Source organism: Argiope bruennichi, chromosome 3 (genome assembly GCF_947563725.1).
Source record: "Argiope bruennichi chromosome 3, qqArgBrue1.1, whole genome shotgun sequence".
NCBI lineage: Eukaryota > Metazoa > Arthropoda > Arachnida > Araneae > Araneidae > Argiope > Argiope bruennichi.
Window position 1 is genome coordinate 91673166 of NC_079153.1, and position 20932 is coordinate 91694097.

Consider the following 20932-nt stretch of genomic DNA (forward strand, 5'->3'; position numbering starts at 1 on the left):
TTGTTCATGAATGATTAATTATAAAAACTTTTATACAATTCCCAATTTCCTTCATAGATATATATATTTTCTAGAGTTTATATAGTTACTTATCAATAATGCAACATTTAATTAAAACTGGATAATTTATGAAAATGTTTCTATTATAAATAAAATGTCAGCGATGAATTAATTTTTAAGGATAATAATGGGAAAACGGTTAAAACACAATGAAACATCACAATAATTATATACATATTATTGCTCTTTAAAAATGTATCAAGTTTTTGCAAGCTCATTTTTTTTTAATTTATAAAAACTTGTTCTCATTTTTCTTCCTAGTAGTATTTTTCACTCATTTCTTCAGTTCCTTAGATTTAATGAACAAACTAAATAACTTCTTAGCAGTGATTTTTTTCTCTCAGAACAAAATATATTTATTGTCTTGGTATTATTCATGTCATTAGAGAGAAAAGAGTCATATTTATTGAAAATTAATTGTATTTAAGTGGTATATAATTCTTTATAAATGAATGGAAATTTTATGATTACTCAGATATGCAACAGTAATCAAGCATCATTTAGATTTCTTACAAACAGGAAATGTATTTCAGAATTGCTATCATTTTCCCCCTTCTATATTGGAAACTAACACCAGACTTAAAAAACAAATAGATAATGTTAAATGGCTTGACACTTTTTGGAAACTTCGTTAAAAATAAATTTTCAGCTTCATTAAAATATGTCTTGTTCATATCAGCTCTTAAGGCCAAGGAAAATAGAAACTCATTTAGGCCCGATAAAAACAGCAGCGGATTAGTATAAAGCGGCTCAGACTGATAAAAAAAAATTGCTTTCAAGGTCCCTGAACTTTTTTAAAAGGAGATGTTACTAATGAATCTCGCAAAAGGAAAAGAACCGTAGGAAAAGCTGCAGTTGGTGTAGTAATTCGCGCTTGGCGTCACTAGATAAGGCCATGCTCGCGACTGGCGCCATGGCTTAATTGCGTCCCCTTTTGAGGCAACGCTGGCGCCCACTGGCGACACTATGTCCCATCACGTGACCTCGCAGCCAGGTACACGACTCCCATCTGGCAGCCGGCTCAGCCTCTAGCGAAACGAAAACAAAATTGCTTCATGTTCAAAAAATTTAATCTACCTTTTGCTTTTGCTCAAAAAAGTATGGCTGAAAAATTCTTTTATGTTTATACAATAGCATAGTATTTCCAAGATACTGAAAAAATATTTAGTATTCTAAATATACAACTTTTTCGAATTCGACTGCTGATCCAATTTCTAAAGGTATGAAATGAAAACCGGATATAATCCGAGTTTAAAACGAAATAAAATATACTCTTTAATTTAACAGAATTAATAAAATCATATTTATGTATCAAAAATCATGTGCACCTTTTCTAAAGTATGTTTAATTTATAAATATTGCACTACAAAGAAAAGTTACATATTTCCAACAAATCTGGATTAGAGAATTATTAAGTATCATGTTAATAGTATGATTTCTATCCAATAGAAGCAAGTTTCCTATTAACCAATTCAACGATACATTTTAGCACTTTTGATAATAACTTCTATTTCTCTATTCGATCAGAAAAATTTATTTATCTTACAAAACCAGTATTTACATTCAAACGAATAAACTGCACATAGACAAAACATTGACTTCATTGTAATTTATTCTATGAAATTTCCTTGATAGATGTAGCTGAAGAATAATTTCATTACCTGTTTATAATGCCTACAAAATTTTAGAATTAAATTCAGTTAATGTAACATATGCAAATTTAAAAATACTCGATTAAAATGCATATTCATTTTATAAATGAATAGCAGTAAGATACTTTCAAATATTATACTTTATACAATAAGTATTTTATATGTACAGGTCTACATATACTTCTAACGTGCATCCAGATAAAAACCTAATATTTCAAATGTTTTGTGAATATGACAGTTTACATAACTTATAAAGCTATATGTTCAATTAATGATATTTTGATAATGTGTGCGACGCACTACTTTCAACGTCATTTGAGGACCAGAAAAAATTTAAAATTTAGAAGAATTTCAACATTAATAGATTTTATGAAGTAAACATTTGTAATACAACAAACACACATATTGATTAAATATACAATATTAATCATTTGTTAACTCATTCCATGTACATATTTGTATATTGTAAATTTCATGATATTTTTTCAATTTCAATTTATACATATTTTTTTTAAAGAAAAGATTCAACATTCACCATTTTATTTTGCTAAAACAAAATGTTGTATTCAATTTATGTATCGAAAATGATTTATAAATTAAGAATATAATGATTTTCATTTCACATATTCATTAAAATATAAATAAACCTCAATATTCATATTATGAAAGTAACACTAAAAAAAGTCAATATGTTTAAATCTGACGATTAAAATCTAGCATTGGTTGTTGATGAAAAGATGAACAAATAATGAATGCTAACATTATAATACAGAAGTTTTTAAAGTAATATTGTCTGCAAAATACTGTATCAATTTCTGAATACAGAGGGATTAAATCATTTAAAAATACAAAATTTTGTCAATTAGCAATTTGATTTTAAGATACGGCAATGTTTATCTCCACAAACCTGAGGAAAGTTATATATAAATAAACAGACAGTTAAAACTTCAGAAATAGGAGATCTTACCTGGCTTATAAAGCCTACTCCAATGGTAAGGATTCGCACATATGTACAGGGGATCCTGGGATGTTTGGCAGTTGGGTAACCGCCTAAGCTCATGAGATGGGTGGAGATCAGCCCACCGCCACAATTGACAAAAAACCACATGGGGCTTCGATGGCCAATACTCCTCGCCCATCGGTAAGGGTATGCAAGGGGTCTCCTCCGTACCCAGACTCTCCACGGAGACCGCCAAGGTCTCCAAATCGGCTAATTCCAGTCTCCTCAGGATGGCTTCCACCGAACGTTGGGCTTCATTCGTTGAAATCCTCGACAGTCGTTTGATCAAACAACTGCGCCTAGAACGGAACATGAAATTGAAACATAGTTTGTGAGTCCTCGCCTCCGAGGGGGCATTCACGGCTGATCGTTGGAACAAGAGCTGTTTACAACGCCGCCCGCAACGTACACCTAAACCGACCACGGTTGCCCAGGGGGCCACAGAAAAGCACAACACGGAACACACCACCGTAAAGAATTTGCAAACATTGACGGATATACTAAGAATGAATCGCAGGAAACTCGACGTGGTGATGATACTGATGTCCAGAGAGTAACAATCCGGTGTGTGGGTTAGGGACAATCCGACTAGCATCTACACACTGTTCTCAACCTCGGCTGAAGAGCTTTTGATTTCAGTCTGAAGCTAAGATGCAGCCGCCACTGGTTGTAGTCCCGTCGGCCACACGCGACAGGGTTGCCTTAAACACTCTCCTTCGCCAACGTTGGTGCCAAAATACTTCCGTTTGATGGCGGCACTAGGAGGGCAGGATTATCTAGTAAACATTTACGCGTGGTGAAATAAGAAAGGTATTGTCATGTTCTTTTGCGCTGTATTAAGTAAATATTTTCCGAAGGAGTGCTACGAAAGAGAAAAATAGATGCATTATGTCTTCTATCCCTTTGATTTTCTGGACTCGGATACTAAAATATTCTTACATTTTATTCATTTTTAAATATATTTGTCATTCAATATGTTTATAATTTTTTTCCACCAAATAAATTATAAATGTCAGTTGATTTAAGTATATGAAAATATTAAATAATTGTAATATATTAGACCTGTCATTAGAAATGACATTACATGAAAAAAGCATAGAATTATTCATCCTGCTTTAGCATTTTTTAAATTGATGTAACTATTAACCATCGACTTTGCTTCACAGAATGCAAGCTTTATTTCACAAAACATAACAAATTAAACAATATATTTTATAATAAAATAAATATTATTCTTCATTATACTTACTTCATATAATTTAAAAAATGAAACATTATAAAATTGAGTGTCAACATTTTCCCTTCCTTCCTTCTTAAGGAAAGCAATATAGCTGATTTTAATGCTGGACGAAGTCTCCAAAAGATATGTGCAGCCAGTACACTGGAGTGATGACCCGCAATCTGAAAAATGTTTATGATTAAAGAATGCGGCCCGTTATGACCATTTTTAGAGAGATTTAAATTAATTTATTAGTAATTTATCAAATTATGTTCAAATTTATGTATTCACTTATCATTTTTTAATAAAATCCAGAAAAAGAATGGAATTTTTTATAAGATTTCGTTAACTTAACTGATCTGGAAATATGGAAATCAAATCGAGATATCAAGTAAAAAAAAAAAAAAAAAAACTTTTCCGGCCAACTCAAAAATTTAATTTTATCATTTACAGCATTAATAATATCACAATTACTTTTAAGAAAATTTAAAAGGCCTGGTGTAGAATAATTTGATATGGATTAGAGTTATTTCTGAAATAGGATGAAAATATTTTATGATTCTACTAGCCGCCTTTGGCGACCAGCCGGTTCGCCAATCTTAATGTTCGTTAAAATTTTAATAATTAAATATTTTATGCAATTTCTACTTTAATAGCTTCTTCATCAAAATATTTTAAAACTTCAAATTTTGATTATCATATAATTCATTCATAATATTATAAAGGCCTTCAGTCATAACGTAATATGTATCTCTCTCATTTTTTGTTAGCACCCGTAGAATTTATGCTTTAAATTAAAGTGGAAAGAATTTATCTTCAATTAATATAATAATATTTTTTACTGAAACAAAGCATTTTTTTATAATCTGATTACTGAAAATAGAGTCAACTTTATGGGCACTAAAGAATATCTTTTTAAATTTATGTAATATCTCAAGAGTTGGTCAACAAATTTTTCTTAGATTCATTATGAGCAGATCGATTGATTAACAATGTTTAAATTTAAATGCATCAAACACTAAGAAAATAAAACGAATCGTTTAAAATAAACGGTTGAAAACAGGTTTTAAAAAAACTACTTAAAAAACGATGTACTTAAAACTATAAGCATATACAAAAAATATATAACTAACATAAATACAATTTACTTACAAAAGCATGCAACTAACCCAAAAATAATTTAAATCAACCATTGATAACGTTGTCATGGCAACAATCAGAACAGAATGCGCATGCGTGAATTTTCTTCGCCGGTTACGTAACACAAATACGTGATTTTTTCTACGCCAGTTGGGGTAACGCTATGCGGATTAGAAATTTTTAATTTCCTTTATTCTGTTTTATTTTAATTCAAAAGTACTTCAGAATGAATCTGAAAGATTGATTCATTAACAATGTTTAATTTTAAATGCATCAAGCATTAAGAAAATAAACAGAACCGATTGAAATAATCCGCCGAAAAATTTTAACCCTAGCCTCATTACTGTTGGGAGAAAAAAAAACTGAAGACTTTCTCGTTTGGCGCTGGGGATAATGGAAGATTTTTTTGGCGGAAAAGTTGGCGGTGGGGAAAATGGAAGATTTTTTTGGCGGGAAAGTTAGTTTTTAATTAATAATTAAAATTCTAATTAAAAATTCGAAAAAAGAAACCCCAGGTGCACATTCCCAACCTCCAAGGTATACATGCACCAAATTTGGTAGCTGTATGTCAAACGGTCTGGCCTGTAGAGCGCCAACACACACACACATTGAGCTTTATTATAAGTATAGATAATTGGAATAGAGATTCTCTAGAAACCAATTTCCAAAATTGAAATTAGTTTAATTTGTACTATATATTTAAAAATGAATAAATATTATATATTTTAAAAATAAAAGAATTCTGAATGAATGGGGAATTTTTTTATTTATAAAGAAATTATAAATTATAACATTATTTCTTTCAGAGGAAAAAAAAAAACTTAAAATCGAAATTTATTTCGGGATTCCTGGTCAATTTTAGCTTTACTGACTATTAAATAAAACCAAGGTATGTTTTCCACTTCTGCTTTTGTTAACATAACACTTTTACGGATAATTTATTTTAAATACATGATAAAAAATTTATTACTAGAAGATTCTAACATTTGATTCAATTTAGCCAGACGGAGATCCTGCAACGTAATAAAGTCTAGAACATTATCATAGCACAGTGTTTCGGACTAGAGATTCAAAATATAATTTTTTTCGCTAAATATATTAATAGACGCATACATTTATAATACACTCAATAGAAGATTCAAGTAGAAGGTTGTAACATTCCCCGTTTCCCAGTACTGATAAGACATTTACAGCCATCTGTGTCGTCACTGTTAATTACTAAACTCCTCGAGATAGCCAGATGGTGGATCTTTTCACCTGGGTTGTCTCGCATCTATTCATTAGCGGCTACAGTGAAAGACCACATGTGGGAATTCCTCGTCCAAGAGGTATTGATAGTACCTTCAAAGACAAAGGGATATCCAAACATCTGGATGCTAAATGTTTCTCATTGTGAAAGTACTATGATAACTTCGTGTTCCAGAATAATCAGCTATGAAAGGTGCATCACTAAAAGGACCTTCCTACGACCGACTGGTGCTGCTGAGGAAGCATATTGCTGAACCCCGATTGGCCGAAAGAAAGCTCAAATGAACAATGTAAATTAAGAGGCGGAAATTGTCGCCGAAATAAAGTGCGGAGATTTTTTTTTTTTTTTTTTTTTTTTTTTTTTTTTTAGGGAGAGGAGAAGAAAAAAATTGCTGGCAGACTGTTGGACTATGCCCACGAGTTCGGAGTCCGAGAACTACCCCTGGAGTGGTCGTGTTGACTAACAACCTGCTAGTTCCCTATGGTGTTGTTTCTGAGAACTGAGTTTCAAGATAAACCTTAGACTTCGACTGTTGTGTCTCCAACTACAGGTGTAAATAACTATTTATTTAACCAAGATTAGAACAAGTTGTTCTTTTGTATACATAGGGCTGTAAAATAAAGAATTGTCTGGAAATTCTGCTTCGTTATTTGATCAGTCTAGATCAAGACATTACAAGGTCTTTAGGTAGTCCATGTTGCGAGACCCCTCTTTAAATATAAAACTAAATAGACTAGTTTATTTAAACTCTTATCTTATTTACATATTAAGGATTATTAAAAAAAAATTTACAACTTATGTACTAAAACAAAAATATGTGCATTTTCACAATTATGAGTATTATTTTAAAAGATTAATTTTAACATTGTAATAACTAAGACAGCGCGATGAAGTAGAAAAGAACCTGGTCACTGCACTTAGCAATATGTCAATAGTATCCTAATATTTTATAATTCGCAGAATTTGTATTTTTTTTTTTCAGATTTATTAATTTCGTAATTAGAATATACGTTTTTAATCAATCAATCTGCGTTTCTCTTCAGGCCAGAGGTCCTAGGCTGTTAACTAGTATGAAATCTGTCTTAGATTATTTTTTGCAATTAGTTTCAGAATTATATAAGCGGTTTTTGTATCCTGTGTCGCATTTTGACTCAATGTGGCCCTAAGCCATTCGGGATATGGGCCTTTATAAGTCTATTTAAAAATTGCTTTTATTATTATGACCATTGCTAAATCGAATAATTTATTTTTTGATGGGGGAACGAGAAAATAAGAGCTATAAACTGTAGTTTATGTACGTAAATTCGGCAGTGATTGTATCTATTTTATTGATAAACCGTTCGAAATAAATTAGCAATTTAAATTTCAAGCCAAAAAATTTTTTAAAATAACTTTTTTTGTTCCATTTTGATCTAAAATTCTTAGAACTATGGAAACAGATTAGAGGTAGCAGGATCAAAAATAAATCTTTTAACCCCCCCCCCTAAAAAATTAATATGAATAGAATTTTTTTAGAATAAAATTATTACTATTTGAAAATACACCCCAAGAGCAATGTGATAAATGAATTCAAGAAATTAAATAACATGGTGATTCTAACATTTTATTGGAGATAATTCCCAAAACTACCTAATACGAAATAAATATTTTGCAAATGCTTAAAGATTTTACAAAAGGGCCTTCTATGCTTTAATGCTTTGACAATTTACAGGACACACACATGACATTAATCTTTAAAAAAATAATTTTAAATTCTTAAAAAAAGGGGGGATTTTGAGGGGAAAGGGAGTCATTTGCCCATCATGCCCCAACCTTTGGCTAATAAATCATTTGGGGAGGACGAAATCGAACAATTCTCTTCACTTTTGTAGAAAATGAAGATTTTAAAAAATTCAATAAAAGTAATATACAAAACTAAGTAAAATCAACTCCTTCAGGTAGTTTTTTTAATGTGATTTTTTTTATTCGTACTGAATGAAAAATATGTGTGAGAATTATCTTTATCGCATTTTAATCTTTGAGAAAACTTAAATGACATCTGCTACTTCTGCAAGATAATTCACATATTTCCATCGAATCGTCAAAGAAAACATCACCTTACGAAATTTTCTGTTAGAATTATATAATTTACCATCTGCATTTTCTTAACTTTTTTTTATAAGCAAATTCTCTTCCATAAAGCTCTAAAAAATACCAATAAATATTAATTTGGCCAAGCTTTTGAGGGAAGAAACGCAGGGGAAAAAACAAAGTTATCCTCCTTCAAATAGAAGTGAAATATGCGCTAGTATTGCAAGCAGCATGAGAAATATTATTCTGAGAAGTATCTCTAAGTTACTGTAAAAAATTTTTAAACTTAAATCCTTTCCTCTACTTTCTTTACCTTTACTTTTTTTAATTACTAATATAAAATTTTATTTTGCTTTTCTCAATTTAATCATTGTTTATGTGTCATCGAAAATGTGATACATTTCTTTAAAAAGTGGTACAAATTTCTATTTGACTAAAAAAAAGTTTATTTCAAGAACAATGAATAACGAATTCAAAAATCCAAAAAAAAAAATTACTCATTTTTATTATATTCTATTGAAATTATTAAAAAAATGAATGAGAAACATTTTATTCCGATCTTATTTTTCTTATAAGGGAAACAATGAATTTAAAAAGAAATTCAACACACCCATAATGTATAAAATTCTCTTTGGCGCTTACACCTTTTTATTCATTCAGTAAAATGATCTCGATAGAATTGCTTTTCATTCCATTGTTATTTTACGACAGAAATCGAAACCACGCCAAACAAGCACCAGCGAATAAAACTTATCGCCAATCATCTTGAAAACGCTCATGTGGCAATCAACAGCTCCAAATGGTAAACCTACAGAACCGGCGACATAGTGGAAGCGGACTTTCGGCGGCGTCTGTTTCTCACAGAGGGCGGTTTTCGTAATAACTGATTGTCAGTCACTAACGGTTGAAAACAATGATCTTTCAGAAAATATCGGCTGCCCGCAAAATATTCATTTTTTTTCCTTTGAAACAAAGAACAAAAGCTGATTCAATTATTATTGATCATGGCGCTTCTTAGGATTTTATGATTCTCCTGCTATCTTGATTTTGATTGAATTTTGAAGTGACTAAACGTCAATTGTTCTTTCTAGCAGACTACTTTTGCAAGGTCAAGATTTTGGAAAACAGCGTCTATAATGTATCTTGTGGCTAGACTTTCAGTCTGTTTAAAGAAGGTCGTATGTGGTACAAGATTATTCACTCCAAAAGAAAAAAATTTTGAGGCATTTATGAATGATATGAATTGGCTACATTTGTCTGACTGACTTTTCGCAGACGAAAAAAAAATTCGCGTTATAGAAAAGTATTCCATTTGAATAAAAAAGTGATATGTGTTTAGAAATATTCAGTAAATATTTACTTAAAATATTGAAAAATTCTTTAAAAAAACTATATAAACCATAAAAAAACAATTTCAATTCGCTGAATTTATTATTCATAGAAATTTAAAGGAATAATTTCTTTATAATTTTATTGGAATTAAATACTTTTTGCTTTTATTTTTATAAAATATTACCGTTTTTGTATATTTTGAAATAGTATTAATTCAGTTATTGTATTGTCATCGTCTAAATAGTCTGCTGAAGTATATTTGTAAAGCCGTTTAAATATTTTGTAAATTTCGATTTCGGTCAATTTTTTTTTCATCGAAGATTTTTTTTTTTCATTATCGAACGATTTTATTTTTAAATCTTCTGTTTTCCCTTTAAAGCATTAAAAAAAAATTGCTACCGATTTACATCATCAAATTCTTTGCAATTAAATTTTTAATTTCAATAAATAAATAACATAATAGATATTTAAGAATTAAAGGAAAATTTTGCATAAATTGATATTGTAATTTATATTATATCGACTGTTGATTATGTTATTTTCTCCATTTATTCAGATTTTTTTTAATTCAAGTGTTTACATAAATAATTGCATATTGTTGCTAAAGCTTTTTTCCCAATCAACGTTTTTCTCTGCTTCTAAACACAATTTGAGAAAATGCATTTTATATATACAGAATTTTAACTATCCGATCACTTTGAAGGAGGGGCGTAAAAAATCTACACGGGGAAAAAAAAAAGAATTATCAGGCAAATAATTTATACGTTCAATCAATGATATTTTATTATATCATATAAACATTGTTTTAATTTTCTTTTAATATAATTAAACAGATTTTTTTTTAAATTGCTTGTTTGTCACTTATCTAAATCGGATCTGATCCCATTTAATCCGGATAATTGAGGATCTGATAATTAGCTGTCGCTAAACTCTAGTTAACTTACATGTTTACGATTCATACCTATCTCATTAGAAGATCCCTTTATATTGTTTTTGAGAAACAAATAAAAGTCATCTAATTAAATGGATATTAAACTCAAGTGTGAGTCACGGCAGGAAACGTATTGACTTCAATATATTAAATTTTTTTTAATATTTCTAATTAAAAAATGAAATTTATTTTGGTAATAGGTCAAAGAATTTTTTTTTTATCTTTTGAAGAACTTTCTATTTAACATCCAGTTTACATCCAAGATTTTATACCCAATATTCTTCAATATTTAAACACGTAGTTAAAAAAAAACAATACTTTCATTAACTTATAATTTTTCTAAATAGTATAAATATTTTCTTAAATAAAGTTATATTAGAAAATATAATCAAATTTTATAAAAAAAATCACTTGTATGGGAAACGTTCCTATGTTATATCCTCTAAACCATTATTATGACAACCGTTATAATCTATCTATTACACAAAACCAAAAATAACAAAAAAATCCATTATAATATGTTCAAAAATTATTTTAAAAAATTTATTTCAGTACAAATCAGTTAAATAATTTCAATAAATTTCCCATCGCCATCTAGTTAAATTTTTTTGTTCCTATGTGTGCTTAGTTTTTGTTGTCTTTTCATAATCACAAATATTTTGTAGAGCCTTATCAATTTCTTACGCGATCTTTATTACGTGGAACCATCTGCGGATGTGACGCAGCCTGAGGTATATTGCTTTTTTCTTGAATAATTGGCAGTCTGAACAATACAGATGCAGTATTCAGTGTTTATCAAAATAACTTGCATATCGAGGTATGGTGAAAACTCTTCTAGCTACGTGGGTAAAATGCCCCCCCCCCCTCTCTCTCGCGTTATTCTCTCATCATTCTGAACTATCGGACAAGTTTATCCAAGGCCATTTGATGATTTTTAAAGGAACAAAATTCTTAAGAAAGTAGCGATACATTTAAAAAAAAAAAAAGATTCAAATGAATGTGAAAATAAATCTTTAACAAAAGCGGGTAATATAATTTTTTAAAAATTTATATTTGAATATTTTTGATGGAAAGTTTTTAGAGATACCGATTCAGATGCAGAATGCCAATTGAAAGAAAAGTTCATGAATATGCTAATAAATAAGTTTTTCCTGGGACAGAATTACAAATTAAACAATTACATCAGAAATTTGGTAAATTAATAAGCAAAATGGACAGTTTTGAAACAAGAATAATAATACAATGATGAACAGGTTTTTATAGCATTAATTATTTAAATGCTTATACGCGTGCTATTTTAGAGAATCAGTTTTGTTTAATTGGTTACATAGTTGAATGGATGTTGCTTTGAAACAAATCAAGTTATGGAAATGGATTAAAATCCGAATCTATTAATCCATTTCAATCCAGTAACTGCTATATTTCTCGAAATTTATCTCAGTTGTATCACAGATGGCGAAATATGCAATAAAATAATATTTTACTGTGCAAACTTTTTTCTTTCCATGATACAAGCCTATTTTTTTCTTTTAGCCAACTGATTCAGACGGATTAACCAGTTAACTGATTTTGACGAGTATACTCGTCATGGAAAAATTACATGGGAAAAGTTTTGCGTTATGACGAGTTTATTCGTCAAAAGTAATTAGTAATGACAATTTGCAGTTTGAATTACAATTTTCGTAAAAATTCAAACATATTCGTAAATTTCAAGATGTTTAAAATATTGTGAGGCCAAGTCGAAATCAAAGGAACAAATAAAAGATTATTATGCGTTGCACCATGCTTTGCTCAATATCATTCTAAATAATTTGCTTTTTATGTTTCTTTTCGTTCATATGCAAAAGAATGTATGCTAATTTAAATAAATAAATGTAATAATTGAAATAAAAAAAATGAAAGTCATTTCATTTCAACATAACTTTATGTCACACATATTCTGTCTTTGACGAATATACTTGTCGCCGTTAAATTTTTGCGTAACAATTTAGACACGCATTTTCCAAAGACGTTGAAACTGTTAACTGGTTAAATAATTTTGGTGAAATATTCCGCCTTCCTTGATATGTCCGAGTGAAATTTCATGGAATGAAACGTCACGAGATGCAAATGGATTAAGAACAAAAATTTTGCATCGTCACCGCCAGTACGACTTATCTGAAAATAAGTCAAACATTTATCCAGTGCAATCCTTTTCGGTATTTCAACTGCAATATCATTGCACAACATGGCAACGGCAATAACATTAAATTAGGTCACGCGACGACAGAATATTTGAAAATTACATTTCGCACTTTGTGGTGCAGTTTTCAATGAATTGAACAATCTATAAAATATAGTATGCTTTTCATATATTTTCTTAGTAACTCATTTTTAACCGATTTTCAAAATTTTTCTTCTATACGTAATAGGAAGGTTAGAATTTTTAGAACTCGTAAAAGATAGTAACTGTCTGCAGACTGCCTGTCAACTTTCCTAGACGAAGTATTCAATCCTCCGAATTCAGAGGCAGATCCAAAAGCTTGTTTCGTTTGACTGCCGGAGTATTTGTCAATGTTAAAATTGTTACGGATACTATGTGCAGGTTGGCGCCGAGCCGACTGGCAGGTTTTAAGTTCGAATTGTCTCACTGTAGATTCGCAGTGTTTTGTTGTACTTGCTTCATTCTATCACAATAGAATAGAATATACCATACTAACAATGGACGTGGGTCAACAATGAAGGGATCAACGTCAAATCTGGTGTCTAGAATCTGATAGATATCATTCGTGGCTTCAAATTTGTTGATCTATATTTAGATTCCATTGTATAATGTTCATAGTAACACCGATATTATTTTGTGTCTTAAATCTCTCTATATATAAAATGCTAACCTACGTGGCACAGAAATCGGTCTTGTTACGGAATGGCTACAATCGAATGCAAGCATATCGATGTGTGAGAATTTCAGCCGCAGTTTTATTCAAGGGTTTTACAGCTGCACTTAATTCAATACTTCACTAATTAAATTATATTAAAAATGCTACTTGCCGTGTCAAACATTTTATTCAGTCAGAAGACGTAATAGAAATTAAAAAATAGACTTTAATCGAAAAATTTAATAATCGAGAATGAAAATAGGTTTAACCATCACTATGATTTTCACCTATAGAAATAGATGACTTCAAAACTTATTAATTGCCCAAAAGGTTTTTGCATTACCTTAAAACTCAAAAAATTATCTTTCTAATGATATTGATTTCATTTTTGTACAGTTTCTTTTCTTTCCTTTTAATATATTTTTCAAGTTTTATTTACATGTCACGATGCTTTTAATGTTAGGTTAGATTTGATTTGGTTTGAAAAAAGCTTTCTAAGAGTAATGTTCACTTCAGTTGCTTTTTTCAGGCTATGGAATTTAAAATCATCCCTTAAAATATTCAACTGCGTGCTTTCGTTAATGTTAAAATTTTAAAAAAAAAGCCTTTTTTTTTATCATTAATTTCGAAATAGAATTTTCATTTTCCCTTATATTTCATAGTGCATACACTTTTAATTTGTGCTCAATAATTTATTGCAGAATGATTCTGTTAAAATTATACTTTTAAATCATATCAAACAAACTGAAATTGAAAAAAAAAAAAATGCATTCCATATTAATCGATATAACAACTTAGAAAGCCGATCTTGGCGATCAAGCTGGTCGCCAAAGGTGGCTAGTTTTCTAAAGTAGCCACCTAAAAGTAGATTCTAAAATACGCTATCTTTCAATATACATTCGTTCTAGAATTTAAGAAACATTTCAGCTTAAGTTTTTTTTTTTTTTTTTTTTTACTCCTTAATCAATTTAGTAGATTTTAATTCAGAAACCAACATGGGCCGAGTGGTATTTTAATTTAATCAGTGATGGATATAATGCTTCCAGATTATTCGGTTTTGTGATATTTTGTTGCATAAAATATATTTGATAAACTAAACATTTAGACGGAACTTTAATTCCTTTTTAACATATAAATTTAATTTGAAAAGGAATCATCGTTTTAAATTAGATACAAAATTACGGCTTGAAGTCAAAATAAGTTTTTTTTTTTCCTTTTTACTATTAAATGTTAAAAATGCAGCTTGAGAAGAATTTCTGTTAATACAAAAATTTATTTTGGTTTTAAAATTGAAAATAAAGAAGCTGATACAAATTTTAAGTTAATAATTAAACATTTTAATTACTACTTAACAGAAATTTGCGCCTTCTCTACGCTATGGAGTTCCCATTATTGAGCACATCAGTTTATCAGTTTTAAGAGTTCATTAGCTGAAGTGTCTGAACAGCAATCAAAGTTCCGTTAGGAAAACCTTATTTTTGAAAGATATTTAACCATCAAAAGAATATTAAAGTATTATCACAGAACTTCAGTTCGGCCATCCCTTTTATGCTTGCATTCTACATAGAATTATTACCGAAATAAAAAAAACCGTTTCGCCACCCTAACGATTGGTTCGATTCGACCAATCTGTTCTTATTAAAGCTCATATCCTCTGGATGCATCTTCAATTGCTACAGCCATGCATCTTCAAATTTAAGTTATATTAACGTCATGTTTTGAAGCAACACAAGGTCTCTTTTGGAACAAACTCATAATTTTGCCATATGTCAGATTATGAGAACGACACCTAAACAGGTATCTCCGTCTTCAAAATTCCGCACCACACCAGCGGAAGATTGTTTGATCCACCCACAATGTTAAATTTAACGTGCACCTAGTCAGCAAATACAACATATCTCTAGAGGAATTGAATTGCGAATCTGGTGAGTCCTCCAGTTTCGAGGCAAATCTCCGAAATATTATTTTATTGTTCCTTCTTTACAGAGAAAACCCTTAACATAATCTCCAGCCACAAAACAATGCACCGATTTCCCTATTTTTTCCCCCTCTCACATGAAAATTTATGTCCCCTAGATACATTACCAATGATTGTTTGTCTACATCGCTTTCCATTTTCGAAAGATATCATTAAATAAAACTTTATCAAAGCTCCAAGCACGATTTTATTGAAACGATTATTATTTTATTGAAATTTCACGAATATTTTAAAAGCATAGACAATGTAATAATTCGCTATTTATTGTGCAAGAATAATTTAAGATGATCCGTTTGTGGCAATAAAATATATTTCAGTTAGTTGACATAACTAAATAAATGCTATTATTATGTTGATTGAACGTCTTGTGGACGAAGGAGGCTAATTATCTATAAAGTTTGATATACAGGATATTTATTAATTTAAAATTATTTTTTCTCTTTTCTTTTTTATAGGTGAATCAATATGGTTAAATTATTAACAGAAATTATAGCAACGTCTAAAATCTTCTAACACGTATACAATTAAAATTACATCTTTCATACACGACTCAGTAAAATTTGGTCTCTTACTTGCCGACAGTGCAATGCTAAACAATTTCTGGAAATTACTGCTAATAATATGTTGATTGAACATCTGGTAGTCGAAGGAGACTAGTTATCTATGAAGTCTAAATTTTATATACATGGTATTGATATACAATTCATTTTTTTTTACATGTGAATCCCCATGGTCAAATTATTAACAGACATTATAGCAACGTCTAAAATCTTATGACACGCATACAATTAAAATTACATCTTTCATACACGACTCGGTAAAATTTGGTCTCTTACTTGCAGACAGTGCAATGCTGAACAATTCCGTGTTCTGGAACTCGCTCAAGTTTGTTTCCGTCATTATTTTTACCAACACGTAAAGGGAGTTCACCGGAACTTCGGTTAGTTTTTTATTTATTTTTTTTGAATATTAAATTACGTAAAAGAGTTGTAGACTTGAAATTTATTCAACTGTCTATAGTTAAAAAATTTCAAAAATGATTCAGCGGTTTTTTTATGATGAAATCATTAAATCATTATTATAATAAAATTATGATAGGTTTATTCATTATTATAATGAAAAAATAAGTTTTATTCAAACAATTTTTTTTTTTAAGATAACGCATGTGGTTGTAATGCTTGCATCTATATTTAAATAGAAACCGAGTTTCTCTTTAATCCTTCTGCTATCAACTGTTGCTTCATTTTTCGGTGGTTTACCAACTTATAGTTTAAAGAAATCAATAAAATTTTAAAATTTAAAGATGTGACATTAAAAGAGCTTAAATTCTGAAAAGAACAATGTTAAACTCATATATGGGATTTTAAATAAATCTGACAGAATAAGTTTTAAAACATGTTTGTTTATCTTTTAAAATAATAGGAAAAAAAAAATAAGCCCGTTGTAAAATCTAGCACCTGAATATAGATACAGTTCCTCGTTTAATATTTTTCAAGTAAAAAGATAGCTGCTTAGTTATTTGAATTTCATTTTATTAACCCTCCGTAGTTGCAATATCCAATAGATTAGGATATCAGAAAAGTTTTATCCATTTTTTATTATTTAAATCTATTTTTAATATACAACAATTTGAAGTTTTCTTACGAAAATTGGATTTTCCTTTGCTTTATAATTATAGTTATAAAAGGAAAGTGATTAAAACTAAATATATCGAATATATTTTATATCCGTGAGATACACTGCAATCACTTAAAAGGTATCCGACTACGTTAAAAACATGAATTTGGATGAAAATTCTCATTTTTAATTTTTTGAAGTTTTAAAAAATAGGTATGTTTCTCTATCTATTGATATCTTTATTTTTTGTTTCTATGTTAATTAGAAGCCAAGTTATAATAAATTATGCTTATTTATAAGTATTTAAAAACTTAAAATGCATTTACTTAAATGCATAAAAGAAAGAGTTTTTTCATTATTCTACAGTACAAGTATCGTCATATCTCAAAAAAGAATGAAAATATCTTTATGAAATTTATAATTAGTGCTCATTATGTTATGAAGAATGTAATGAACTATGGATTTGATGTTGAATGCTCTGGAAGTGGATTTACAATTGTTAATATAAATATTATTGAAAATAAATTCCCAAACTTCATAAATAATTTCATATATTATGCCCACAAATTTTATTTTTGAATATAATTCTTAGATAATAGTTACATTCTAAGATATGTTACTCATGTGATGTTACAAAGAAAAAGGAAAAACTAAATTTTTTTTTCCTCTAGAATAATCCTAGTTTTTATAAATAAATGCCAAAATTTACATCAAAATATGCTTTTTATTCAAAAGTTATATATAGTTAAATTTTTGCTTTTATTCATCATTTTATCCTTAATAAAAATATCAAAATTAAAAATTAATCATCATTAAAATATTTGGGTTTATTTTGAAAAACCCTCTCCGAACCTAGTCGGATACCTTACAGAAGAAAATTATTGGTGCTTATAAGAAGGATAAGAAATAATTTTCTCTCTCAATTGAAAACGAAAAACAAAATTCTTGATTTTAAGCTACTGAAAGACTATTTTTATTTTAACTATGGAACTAAGTTTTAAAAACATTTAACAAATTTTTGCATTCAAAAAATATTTAAGCCGTAAATATTTTAAGAGCATTTTCCTAAATATTTTTTAAGAATCTTGATATCGTTTGTTTAGTACATTTGTAATGATAGCAATACCGTAAGAACATAGATCCAATCACAAAATAAATTTTTAAAAATTTTTTCATTAAATTTTTTAGATTAATTTTAATGATATTGACTACAACAAATTTACGATACAATATAACTGAAAAATGCATTATAAATTTTAAATTTAAAGCGCTTTTAAAATTTAAATAACTGGAATTTTAGCATTTTATTTCAAAAGTCTTGGATCGAATATCATAATTTTTGAATTCAACAAAAAAAATCTTCGACTACTAAAAAAATCTACATAATTTTTTAATTATAATTTTTTAAACAAAAACTTACATAAAATATTTGCGCAGATTTCGTAAAACTGTTTTAAGGAACGCCATGACAACTAGAACCTCCAAAAATGATTTTCTGATGTTTCTATACTACTGCCTCTAATGAAAATGTCTAGTTACAGGGGCGACTAAAGTTTATCGGTAAACTACGGATCATGACAGAACTATTTACTTTCCCCGCACAAGTGATAACAGGGTAGACAATTAAGTTACTTGATTTAATCACCAAGCCTGCGTGAAACAGATATTGACAGTGCACTGTCGCTGCCGGTGACGGAGACAAGACTTTCGGCACCTCATATTGATAATCAAATTTTTAGTTGCCTAAAATTAGAAGTATTTTGGTTGTCAAAAGTTTCGACCACGAAATTATAGACAAATTACTAGATTTAATCACCTTTAAGACAGAGTGAAATAAATATTGACAGTGACGGAGATGAGACTTTTGGCACCTCATATTGATAATTAAATTTTTAGTTGCCGGAAATAAGGAAAAGCATTGTACTCATCAAAAATGAAATAATGAAATTTTGTAAAACCTGTTCAAGATGAAAATCGTGACTGCCTGTAAATATGATGATGATAATAATAATAATAAAAGGAAACGATCTAGATCAATAAAATTTGAAATAAGGTATTTAAAACTAATATTATAAATTCGTATCATATGGATATCAGCTCTATTATTCAATCATGCGGCAGATTATAGACATCATATCTTGTTCTATACAAAACAAGATAAGCACCAAATGCAACATCACTTTGAGGATGCGCCTTGTTATCTCGTGAGAAAAATATTCTAGTGTTCTTTAAGGTAAAAAGTGTATTCTCTGCGTGGATCAGAAGAATAGTAATAATAAGTATTCCACAAAAAAAAAAAAAAAAAAAAAAAAAAAGGAATATCTATTGTATGCATGGTGTGTTACGATACTTTTTATTGGGATATGGCAATGACTTGGATACTCGGTGCCAGAAAAAGCAATTAAATGCAACTGGTGGGGTTTTGGAATGAATAAAAAGTCCCCAACGGAAGAGAGTTGCCAGAAAGTGAACAAAGATAGTTTCACACGCAGCCCAAACTGGATGCGATTCAGTGAAGCTTACTGATATTTAGAAACGGTTTTTCTTTTTACTTTATTCCAAATTATATTGAATCCAATAAATGGAATTCAATGATTGTATGGACGTGTGCGATCGAAACTTGCTGCTAATACGTTAAAACGTGTGTCAAATTTTGAATCTAATTCATCGATACAATCATCCAAATTGATTGTTATTATATTTATATGAGTGAAAAATGAAGCAGCTGGATAAATGAATTTTAGTTACACCAAAATTTACAGGTAAGTGCAAAATTTAAATAAAATAAGTCATTGGGAAATGGTACTTTCCCAAAATACATATTCTTTTCTTCTCCACTTTAAGATGAAGTCAAGCACAAAGTATGTTGTATTGTGAAAGTTACGAGAAATGCAGGAGAAGAAAATTCCCTCTGGTTTTCCCGATGAAAAAACAAAACCCCTCTTGGCTGTTGCAACTGAGGTATGAGCTGCAACAGCCAAGAGGGATTTCTTTTAAATTGCTTTGAAAAAAGAATTTCACAAATAAATTTGTTCGGAATAAATGCTTAGTTGGAAACAGTATTTTTGAACTGTTAAAACTTTTTTTCCCCACGAAATAAATAAAACTTAGTAACAACAAAGGTGAAAGTTTCTATAATCTGTTGCAATATTTTTAAATATAAGATTGTACATAGATTTTTTTTTTCAAGAATCAAAATCATTCGAATGAAAAGAAAATTGGCGAATGCAGAAATATTTTAAGCTAGTTGGTATCCGGTGTGTTGCGGCCCAGAAGAAATAATTTTGGAAATATGATTTCAAATTTGAAATAGCTATATTGTTTAATTAGGAATGATAGAAAGTATGTATTTATTTTCTTGACGACAGAGAATACATTGATTGAAATTGGATGATATGTAAAGTAGAAGTATAAATAATATTTATTCCATTTTTTTCCCTTTAGATATAATAATTGTACTATGCCTATAACCTTCCCGCAAGTCAAGCAATAAGTTGGCAAAATTTTATCGCAATCGGATGAACGGTATGGCAGCGAACAAACAAAAATGTAAGAACAAACAAAAATTCAAATTTTATATATTAGATTAATGATCTTATTATTTATTATCTATTAAGAAGTTTTTTTAGGCTTGGTGCAGGAACTTTAAGAACAAAGTGAAATTTAAAAAAAAATATTTAATAGGAAAAGACATTTTTCAAGGGAAAAATTGCATTTCCTTACAGTTGAAGATACACTGAGTTGTATTAGCGCCAAAGTGTACAATTTATATTTAATAATGTTAGTATAAATTCATTGTATTTATCAATATTGTCGATGTCATTAT

At 29.2% G+C, this 20932-nt stretch overlaps 1 protein-coding gene across 2 annotated transcripts in view; it reads right to left on the bottom strand.

Moving 5' to 3' along the window:
• LOC129963134 (mothers against decapentaplegic homolog 6-like) overlaps positions 1 to 20932 on the bottom strand; it is a 67734-nt gene that overhangs the window by 24435 nt on the left and 22367 nt on the right. The window contains exons 3-4 of one of the 2 annotated variants that reach the window (XM_056077228.1): positions 3962 to 4113; positions 2680 to 3011 (exon numbers count right to left, since the gene is read on the bottom strand). In XM_056077228.1, coding sequence (XP_055933203.1) covers positions 2680 to 3011; positions 3962 to 4008 — 379 coding nt within the window. In that variant the 5' untranslated portion in view covers positions 4009 to 4113. Of the gene's footprint in view, positions 1 to 2679; positions 3387 to 3961; positions 4114 to 20932 lie in introns of those variants that run through there. The other variant, XM_056077227.1, reaches the window with a different exon arrangement.